At 46.6% G+C, this 10724-nt stretch overlaps 1 protein-coding gene across 5 annotated transcripts in view; it reads left to right on the forward strand.

The window, feature by feature from the left end:
- The window catches only part of WFDC3 (WAP four-disulfide core domain 3), a 69717-nt gene that overhangs the window by 5052 nt on the left and 53941 nt on the right, over positions 1-10724 (forward strand). For 4 of the 5 annotated variants that reach the window (XM_017877951.1, XM_017877948.1, XM_017877949.1 and 1 more), the window contains one exon: positions 10172-10306. In XM_017877951.1, the coding sequence (XP_017733440.1) occupies positions 10172-10306 (135 nt within the window). The remainder of the gene's footprint in view (positions 1-10171; positions 10307-10724) is intronic. The other variant, XM_017877950.1, reaches the window with a different exon arrangement.

Consider the following 10724-nt stretch of genomic DNA (forward strand, 5'->3'; position numbering starts at 1 on the left):
AAAAAAAAAAAAAAAAAAAAAAAAAAGAAACCCATTGGGTAATTCCTAGTTCCTATAATCAGTTGTGATATTCTCTGTTCTGTTAAAATCTTAGCCTGAGAATCTGCAGAGATGGAAAAAAAAAAAAGAATCTTGATGCTTACGGAAGGTGGCACACGTTTCCCCACTCCTTTGCTCCTGATATTCTTTTTTTTTTTACTTTTTTTAACTTTCAAACCCTGATAAGGACAGGGAAGGAAAATTAAAGGGTGCTGAGAGACAGAGTAAAGTGGAGAACTCACTTTTATTTTTATTTTTATTTTTTTGACAGTCTTGCTCTGTTGCCCAGGCTGGAGTGCAGTGGCACGATCTTGATTCACTACAACCTCCACCTACCTCCTGGGCTCAAGCAATTCTCCTGCCTCAGCCTCCCGAGTAGCTGGGATTACAGGCACATGCCACCCCACCTGGCTAATTTTTGTATTTTTAGGAGAGACGGGGTCTCACCATGTTGGCTGGGTTGGTCTCATACTCCTGGCCTCAAGTGATCCACCTGCCTTGGCCTCCCAAAGGTTGGCGTGAGCTACCGTGCCCGGCCGAGAACTCACATTGGATTGGGTGGTTGAGGATGGCATGTCTGGAGTGATATTAAAGCTGCAACCTGGAGGGAGAGTTGAAGTTAGCCAGGTGAAGGGTACGATGGACATTCCAGGAAGAGAGAGAAGCACATGCAGAGGTCTTAAGATGACTAGGAGCTCGCCACATTTGAGAAATGGAAAGAAAGCTAGTATGGTTGCAGTAGAAATGGGAGGGAGAGAATGAAGGCAGATGAAGATGTAGACCAGTGAAACTAGGGAGGTAGCAGCGGGGATGGAGAAAGGTGACACAGTTGAGAAAATTTGGAGGTAGAGGTGACAGGGCTCTGTGTTCTATTCCTTCTCCGTTCCCTTGAGAGACCCCTGAAATGTGTTAGAAATTGATGGCCTATCTTCTTTGTCGAACCCCTTCCTATTTTCCTCATGTTTCACAATTTTCATGGCTACTTTTGCTTATTTGTGCTTCCAAATATATTTTATTATAGTATTATCTATTTTTCTCCATCATTCTCAAATACTAAGACTACATTCACTGGAGTGATGTTAGATATATAAATTAAATCAGCTTAGGGAGAACTGCTGTTATTATAATGTTGAATCTTTTTTTTTTTTTACCCTGTTTTATGGTACTGAAATGTTCATTTTTTTTTTTGAAACAGGGTCTCACTCTGTTGCCTAGGCTGGAATGCAGTGGCACGATCTTGGCTCACTGCAACCTCTGCTCCCATGTTCAAGTGATTCTTGTGCCTCAGCCTCCTGAGTAGCTGGGATTACAGGCATGTGCTACCACGCTCAGCTAATTTTTGTATTTTTAGTAGGGATGGGGTTTTGCCATGTTGGCCAGGCTGATATCGAACTCCTGACCTCAGGTGATCTGCCCACCTTGGCTCCCAAAATGCTGGGATTACAGGCATGAGCCACTGTGCCTGGCCTATGGTGAATCCTATGTCTTCCCGTTGATCAAGTGTATTTCGCATATTTCAGGGTGTTTTATAGTGTTAAAATATTTCTCCATATATTTATGCCTAGGTATTTTATTTTCTTCTCTATTGTTTTGAATGCCTCTTATTATGTTTTTAAAGAAACTGGAACCATTCTGTCATCTGAATGCATGTGGTGGCATGTTAGAGTGGAAAATCCTAGGTTTGGGTTGTCGGAGTCCTGGGTTCAAGCCTGAGGTTTGCCAGTTACTGGCTAGCAGGTCCCTGGGCAAGTCTTTTTGAGCCTTAGTTCCCTTCTCTGTAAGGTGGGAAGAATAAAACTTGAAGGCTTGTTGTAATTATTTAAATTATGCAAAGTGTTTTGCCCTCAGTATATATTAACTTCCTTCCTCTTGCCTCCTAAGTGGACTGGGTCAGGAGGTCAATTTTTTTTTTTTTGAGACTGAGTTTCACTATTGTTGCCCAGGCTGGAGTGCAATGGTGCAATCTCGGCTCACTGCAACCTCCACCTCCCAGGTTCAAGTGATTCTCCTGCCTCAGCCTCCCAAGTAGCTGGGATTTTAGGCATGTGCTACCATGCTTAGCTAATTTTTTGTATTTAGTAGAGACGGGGTTTCAGCATGTTGGTCAGGCTGGTCTCAAACTCCTGACTTCAGGTGATCCACCCGCCTCGATCTCCCAAAGTGCTGGGATTACAGGTGTGAGCCACCATGCCTGGCAGGAGTACAATTTCTAACCAGTCCCTTTATTCAAAACCAGGATGGTTTTCTTCTCCCCTGATCAATTCCTCTCTGAGACCCTGAAGCTCTGTAACATGTGACAACCTTTTTCCTTCCAGTCAAACCTCCCCAGGTAGGAGACCCCTTGCTGGTACCCACTGGGTCTGTCTGTGCCTGGCTTAGGCAGCTATCTTGGGCAGCCTGCCCATTAGAGAGAATGGAAGGTTGTTCTCCTTGCCAGGACTCTTGAGGCCCAGCTCTGGAACCAGCCTGGGAATCTGTCTCAGGCAGGTCACTGACTGCTGGCATATAGGGCTTGCTGTAATCTTCCCAGTGTTTGAAGCTGAGGGCTGAATTGTAGGGGCTAAGGGCGAGGCTGGCACCCAGGCACAGTACCTTTGTGAGCTGCTCTGGCCCCTGGCCAGCCCAGATAGGGCTTCCTTTTCCACTGGAGCTTGGCAAGCAGGCTAGAATAGTGATCTCCCGCAGATGTCCCAGAGCCTGCTGGGCTGAGTGGGGTTCCTAGCCTGGTGGGAGGTGATACTGGCTATTGCGTTGGCAGTTAACTACTTTTCTACAGCTCCAGCCCTAGGGGAGGGCTAGGCCACTTACCCAACAGGACTGGTTGCTATACCCAACTCTACAGGAAGCTCTCCTTCCAGGGCTATGAAAAATTTCTGCTTTCCTTAAGCTCTGACATTGCCAGAGGTTTACCGTGGCCAGTGCCGGTCTGTTGGGCACAGTGGGGGGCCAATCAGGTTGCCTTAGGGCGAGGGCAGATATTGGGTCCTGCTCTCATGACACTGTTCTAATCTGAACATGGGTCTGTGTCCTGGCTCTTTTGCTTGCTTGCTGTGTGGCCTTGGGCAAGTCCGTTCATTTCTCTGAACCTCACTTTTATCATCTGTAAAATGGGGATAAGGATATTTAGTGATAATGCAGTTGAGAAGAAATGCATTTTATTTATTTATTTAACCACTGGAGTACAGTGGTATGATCTCAGCCCACTGCAGCCTCAACCTCCTGGGCTCAGGTGATCCTTCTGCCTTAGCCCCTTGAGAAACTGGGACTACAGGCACAAACCACTGTACCCGGTCAGAAATACATTTTAAAAAGTCTGCAGTAAACCTGCCAGATAATGCTCAAGAGCTCATATGGTCATGCCAAGTACCTCTGTGTTCTGGTCCACCCATTCTCCACCTCCCCACCTATCTGATGCCTGACTTGTCTGTTTACTCACCCACTTATTCACTTATTCACTGTATATTGAGTGTGGCTACCCTACCTGGCGTGTAGGTCTGCAGTGGTGAGCAAGGCAGTCATGGTCCTTGCCCCCCTGGGGCTTTGTCATGGTGTGACAAACAGGAAATAATTGAGAAAACAAATACGTAATAACCGCAAGATGTGATGAGTGCTTTGACGGTAACGGAAGAAAACAGAAGGAGGCTACTTTCATTTGAGGTTGGAGTGGTAGGCAGGGCCCAGACTTTGGGGGATCTTCAGGGTTTCTCTCTTAGGCTTTATTCTAAGTGCAATAGGAAGCCTTTGAGGAGGTTTAAAAGCAGGAGAGGTCTTGTCCAGTTTTAATTTTTAAAAGACCACTCTGCTGGTATATGAAGAATGGATGGGGGCAAGTGTAGAAGATGGAAGACCAGTTAGGAGACTATTGTGGCAGGCTGGGAGAAATGACTGGGGCTTAGACTGGGGTGGAGATATTGCAGATGTAGAAAAATGGTAGGCGGCCAAGTGCTGTGGCTCAGCCTATAATCCCAGCACTTTGGGAGGCCAAGGCAGGCAGATCACAAGGTCAGGAGTTCGAGACCAGCCTGGCCAACATGGTGAAACCCCCATCTCTACTAAAAATACAAAAATTAGCCAGGCATGGTGGCGGGTGTCTGTAATCCCAGCTACTCGGGAGGCTGAGGCAGGAGAATCACTTGAACCCAGGAGGCAGAGGTTGCAGTGAGCCAAGATTGTACCATTGCACTCTAGCCTGGGCAACAAGAGCAAAACTCCATCTCAACAAACAAACAAACAAACAAACAAACAAAACAACAACAAAAAACCCAAAACAAAACAAAAAAAACCCCCAAAAAACCAACAATGACAAAAAAGAAAAATGGAAGGCTTACATGTTTGTGAAGGTAGAATTGATGGGATGGGTGAAGAAGTAAGTGGCTGCAGGCATTGAGGGAGACAGGGTATAAAGAAGGGTGGTAGATATTCAGCTTCAGCAGTTGGGTGATGGTGATGTTCTTTTCAGAGACAGGGACAACCTGGGGGAAGAGGTTTTGGAGTGAAGATTCTGATTCTGGGCCTGAGAGTTGTCTTCTTGGGCCCCTCATTACTCGCCTCCCCACTGTATGAAACCTGACCACTCCAGATCCCCTGTGACCCTCTGTTTTGCTTATTATCACATATGTATTATCTTTTATGTAGGTTGATGGCATGGCCTCCCTGTGTGTCTGGCTGATGCTTTTCTAAAACCTCACTGCAGGTTGTATAATTCTGTACATACATTATATATGTATGTACAGAAAAGAGGTAGCATAATAAGCCTGAGACTGCTCTTCTTAAAAAGGCTTGCTAGGCCGGGCACGGTGGCTCAAGCCTGTAATCCCAGCACTTTGGGAGGCCGAGACGGGCGGATCACGAGGTCAGGAGATCGAGACCATCCTGGCTAACACGGTGAAACCCCGTCTCTACTAAAACTACAAAAAACTAGCCAGGCAACGTGGCGGCGCCTGTAGTCCCAGCTACCTGGGAGGCTGAGGCAGGAGAATGGCGTGAACCCGGGAGGCGGAGCTTGCAGTGAGCTGAGATCCGGCCACAGCACTCCAGCCCGGGTGACAGAGCGAGACTCCGTCTCAAAAAAAAAAAAAAAAAAAAGGCTTGCTGGCAAGGTTGGAGCTTGGCTGGCTTCTGGGAACTTGGATTTTGTGGGTGTTTGTCCTACTCTAACTGGTAAGAGTGGTTCACTGTGCCGAAACTGTTTGTGTAAACATTGTGGTTTAGGCTGAACATCTGCTTTCCTTCTGAGAGTCTGGAATCTTGGTACGTGCTAGGCAGAGGGTGCCTGAGTGACCAGTCCCCAGTAGAGACCTTTTTTTTTTTTTTTTTTTTTTTTGGAGGCGGAGTCTCGCTCTGTCGCCCGGACTGGAGTGCAGTGGCCGGATCTCAGCTCACTGCAAGCTCCGCCTCCCGGGTTCATGCCATTCTCCTGCCTCAGCCTCCCGAGTAGCTGGGACTACAGGCGCCCGCCACCTCGCCCGGCTAGTTTTTTGTATTTTTTAGTAGAGACGGGATTTCACCGTGTTAGCCAGGATGGTCTTGATCTCCTGACCTCGTGATCCGCCCGTCTCGGCCTCCCAAAGTGCTGGGATTACAGGCTTGAGCCACCGCGCCCGGCCGAGACCTTTCACAGTGAGTCTCTAATGAGTTTCCCTGGTAGAAAACACTTCACACATGTCAAAATTCAGTGCCGGAAGAATTACGTGCATCCTGTGACTCTACTGGGAGGACTCTTGAAAATCTGCACCTGATTTCCTCTGGACTTTTCCCTTTGATGCTTTTTCTTTGTATCCCTTTGCTGTAATAAATCATAGCCATGGGTATGACTATACACTGAGTCCTGCTAATGAATCACTGAACCTGGAAGTAAGTGGTCTGGAGGACTCCCTAGGCGCTGGTGGATAACTTTTCCTAACCCCTAAAACTGTCTACCACTGGGTCTTCTCTTTTGGCAGAACTGAGTGGAGTGAGTCCAGTGCTTCTTGGTTTGTTTTAGTGTGATCCTTGCTGCAGTGTAGGGGATCATCATGGTGTGTATGTGTGTGTGTGTGTGTGTGTGTGTGTGTATGTGTGTGTTTGAGACGGAGTCTCACTCTGTCACCCAGGATGGAGTGCAGTGGTGCGATCTTGGCTCACTGCAACCTCTGCCTCACGGGTTCAAGCAATTCTCCTGCCTCAGCCTCCCCAGTAGCTGGGATTACAGGCACCCACTACTACCACACCTGGCTATTTTTTTTTTTTTGTATTTTTAGTAGAGACAGGGTTTCACCACGTTGACCAGATTGGTTTTGAACTCCTGACCTCAAGTGTTTCACCCACCTCGGCCTCCCAAAGTGCTGGGATTACAGGCATGAGTCACTGAATGGGGCCCATGATGTGGTTTAAAGGGCATGAGACCTTATGTCAGAGCTGGGGATTTGTGACTCAGTTCTGCTACCGTTGACCTCAGGCCGATCCCTGTCTCTGGTTGTCTGTCTCTCTATTTACAAGAGAAGCGGAGTAAGTTTGTTAGCTCAGAGGGCCCTTCTTGGGTTAAGAAGTGCTGAAATTTTACTTTTCCAACAGCAACTGGCATCTTTCTCTTAGACATAGTGGCAGGTTGGAGCTGAGGCAGCAGGACAGACTGTGAGTATTTCCTGGGCTTCAGCTTCACTCCTTGTTTGGATAGCTTAGAGTCTTGGGATGGGTGGGGAACCGTCATCCCCATTCTGGCTGCCATTCCTATTTCTCTTCCTGATTCTTGGAAAGCTAATTGTGAGGTGATTGGAGAGCACGTCTTATGAGGAACTGAGCTTACCTAGCATGGCAAAGCCAGGATAGTGAAAGACAGAGGATCCTGCCTGAAAGAATGGCATCCGCCAGGTTTTTTGTAAGGTCTCTGGGGATAGGAAAAGGACCAACCAGATTTCAGGTGAGTATAAAGAGGTATAAAGGGCCAGGCATGGCAACTCATCATGCCTGTAACCTCAGCACTTTGGGAGGCTGAGGCGGGAGAGTTGCTTGAGGCCAGAAGGTCAAAACAAGCCTAATCAACATAGTGAGACCCCATCTCTACAAAAAATACAAATAATTAGCTGGGCCTGGTAGCATGTGCCTATAGTTCAGCTACTTAGGAGGCTGAGGCTGGAGGATTGCTTGAGCCCAGGAGTTCGAGAGTTTGAGGCCACCGCACCCCAGCCTGGGTGACAAAGCAAGACCCTGCCTCAAAAAAAAAAAAGGAGGTGTAAAGGGTGCCTAGCTTAATCCTTTACTATGCTAGTAAAGGATAGCATAATCTGGCTTGGAGGTAGTGAGGCCCCATTAATTCCAGGTGTTAGAGCTGAGAGAAAGGGATCATGTGGCAGGGATTCATGTATAAGGCAGGGTGTCAGACTGGGTGGCATTGCTGGTCGTTGGTCAAAAGCGAGGTGCTGTGACCCTTCAGGCCTCCAGGAAGACTGGCCTGGAAAAGGGTAGAGGTAAGTGCTCCATGCCTGGTCTTGAGGACGAGGGCAGAGAGTAGCAGAGAGCTCCTGGCTTTAGTCATCTCAGGGCCAAGCTCCGCAAAATGGTGAAATCTGGGATGTATGGCACTCCCAGATTCTAGGGCACGTGGCATAATTTTATGAGAAGTTTATGTCACTGGGGTTTTCCACCAGGGAGATTTTTATGCCCCCCCTTCTCAACTGTGAGATAGAAGGCTTTTGTTCCTTGTTAAATGGATTTCAGTGTTTGTCAAGCAGGTGGGGAGGTGCAGGGAGATGCATTTGGTGGTTACAGTGACCACATTTTCTGAGACAAAAATCAGGACACATAGTTTTGATGTGATCTCACAATAGCACAGGATATTTGAAATAGGGGCTGTTCAGGAAAATCCCAGGATACAGGGTTATGATGCCTGGGTTGTTTAGCTGCACATATTCTCCTTGGATTCCAGTACTTGCTTTTTCCATCATAGGAGACTTCCTGGAGCCAGCTGTATGCAATCATACTTACCTGTTCCTACTCAGAGGCACTGGGCCAGTCTTGCTTTGGTTTTCTGCGAAATTCTTTAATTGCCTGTCACCTTTCTCTTTACTTAAGAAACTTGAAATAAACACTAAGACGAATGAGTCATGGTGAATTGTTTTGGTTTGGATGTGGCCTTCTTTGGGTGTGCCTGCGCCTGGGGCCCTGGCCAGTTGTCTGCATGTTTTAAGCGTAGAGTAGTAGAAAAAGTACTTTACCGCAAATCAAGAGGCTGAGTGTTGTCCTGCCTTGCTGCTGACTCACTCTGTAGTTCTGGGCAAGATCCTCCTCTGAGTTTATTTTAATAGGGAATGTGTTTGGCTGCACACAACAGAAAATTAATCATATAAGGGTTTGTTTTTCTCATATAACAAGAAGTCCTGAGGCTGGGATGGTGGCTCCATGATGCTAACAGGGATGAAACTATTTCCCTGTTTCTTCTTAGCAATTCTTCTTTTTTTTTACATTTATTTATTTATTTATTTTGAAAGACGATGGTTAGATGCCACAAAGTAGATGGCAATGCTTGAACCGTATGCCTGTTCTCAGGCCCAAGGGCCTCTTCCATCCTTGTCGAGGGGAGTGCTAACCTTTTCCCCTTTCATGCAACAATCCTTTGCATTCTTGACCATTTCGTTATGCTGAGTTGCCTCCTCATTGAAAGAAGGCTGCTCTGCCTCTCCGTGTAATGCCTGTCTTTGGACTGGAAGAAGAAAGAAGTGAGGGAGCAGTTTGAAAGGGGTATTCCCTGTGTCAGGAGGACAAAGGTTTCCCAGTTTATGTCCTAGTTTGTGATCACCCCCAGTTGCAAGAGAATATGGGGAAACAAATCATTTTAGCTGGACCTGTTGCCTGTCAGAATAAACTTAGTATCCGGTATCTATTGCTGCATAACAAACCATCTCCAAACTTCATGACTTAAGGCAATATAGTTACTCTTTTTCACAGTTATGTAGGTTGCCTGAGCTTGGCTGGGAAGTACATATACCCACATGATGTAGCTGTGGTCATTCATTTAGCTGCATTCAGCTGGGAGCTCAGCAGGGAGCTCAGCTGGAGCCACCACGTCCAGGATGACCTCTCTTCTAGGTTCGGTCTCCATAGGGCATCTCGTCATCCCATAGTATAGGTCAAGCTGCTTTATAACATGGCGGCTGGTTTCCAAGAGGAAGTATTCTGAGTGGACAAGCCCCAGTATGCAAGTGCTTATCAAACCTCTGCTTACTTTACATTTGCTAATGTCCCGTTTGTCAAAGTCAGTCAGATGGTCAAACCCAGAGTAGGCATGGAAGGGGACTATACAAGGGCCTGAATCCCAGGAGATAAAGTTCACTGGAGACCACTATTGTAAATGTCTGCCACAGGGAGAATTCAGGGAGAATATTGGCCGCAGTGGGTTAGACCTGAACAGTGTTTTTCAAACTGTGAGTCTTGAAAGCAATTTAGTAACTAGGAAAAAGAAGAACTAGAATATAAAAAAATATCAAGGTGGGCTGGGTGTGGTGGCTCACGCCTGTAATCTTGGCACTTTGGAAGGCTCAGGTGGGAGAATCACTTGAGCCAGGAGTTTGATAACAGCCTGGGGAACGTAGTGAGGCTCTTTCTCTACAAAATAAATAAATAAAATTAGCCAGGCCTGGTGGCTTGTGCCTGTAGTCCTAGCTACTCAGGAGGCTGTGGTGGGAGGATCCCTTGAGCGCAGGAGTTTCAGGATGCAATGAGCTATGATTGTGTCACCATACTTTAGTCTGGGTGATACAGTGAGACCCTGTCTCTACAAAATAAATAAATAAATAAAATTAGCCAGGCCTGGTGGCATGTGCCTGTAGTTCTAGCTACCAGGAGGCTGTGGTGGGAGGATCCCTTGAATGCAGGAGTTTGAGGCTGCAATGAGCTATGATTGTGCCACTGCACTTTGGCCAGGGCAACACAGTGAGACCCTGTCTGAAAAAAATCAGATGTATTGCAGACACATGATACACACACATATGTACATTATATATGTATATAATATATGTATATAAATACATAACTATATGATACGATATATGTATATAAATATATAACTATATATAAACATACACATGGGATACAATGAAAAATGTGTTTCATACTGTGGGCCTGAGCGTCTCTGGGCTCCAATGCTTTGTTTCTGTAGCAGAGTTTGGTGGTGAATGTCCTGCTGACCCCCTTCCGTGTGAGGAGCTGTGTGATGGGGATGCATCCTGTCCCCAGGGGCATAAATGCTGCAGCACCGGCTGTGGCCACACCTGCGTCGGAGACATTGAGGGAGGTATGTTGGCTCTTTTGGGAAGAAATCCTTGAGTGTTTCCTGAGAAGAGTGCTTCTCTTTCCCTTCCTGAGAGGAGCTAGGATTCTCATTCTTCTTGTCCCTCTAGTCCTCCAACCCAAAGCAACCCCTTCTTCTAGGGCCGAGGGGCCATGCTGACATTAAAAGAACTAGGGGGAAGGCACTGTGGGTCAGTAGGAACTACTTGGGCTGGAAGACAGACAGTGTGGCTTTTGGTCTTGATTCTGCTGAGGTTTTGCTCTGTGACCTTGGGTAAGCAAACCCTTCTTTTTGAGCCCAAGTTTCTTTATCTGTAAAATGAGGGAGTTGCCTAAGATCCTGATTTTCAGATCTAATTTTTAACAAAAAGCTTCTCCTCTGCCCCAAATGAAATCTTAGTTGGAAATATATATATATATAT

The sequence above is a fragment of the Rhinopithecus bieti genome, unplaced genomic scaffold (genome assembly GCF_001698545.2).
Source record: "Rhinopithecus bieti isolate Rb0 unplaced genomic scaffold, ASM169854v2 scaffold_10347, whole genome shotgun sequence".
In the NCBI taxonomy this organism is placed as follows: Eukaryota; Metazoa; Chordata; class Mammalia; order Primates; family Cercopithecidae; genus Rhinopithecus; species Rhinopithecus bieti.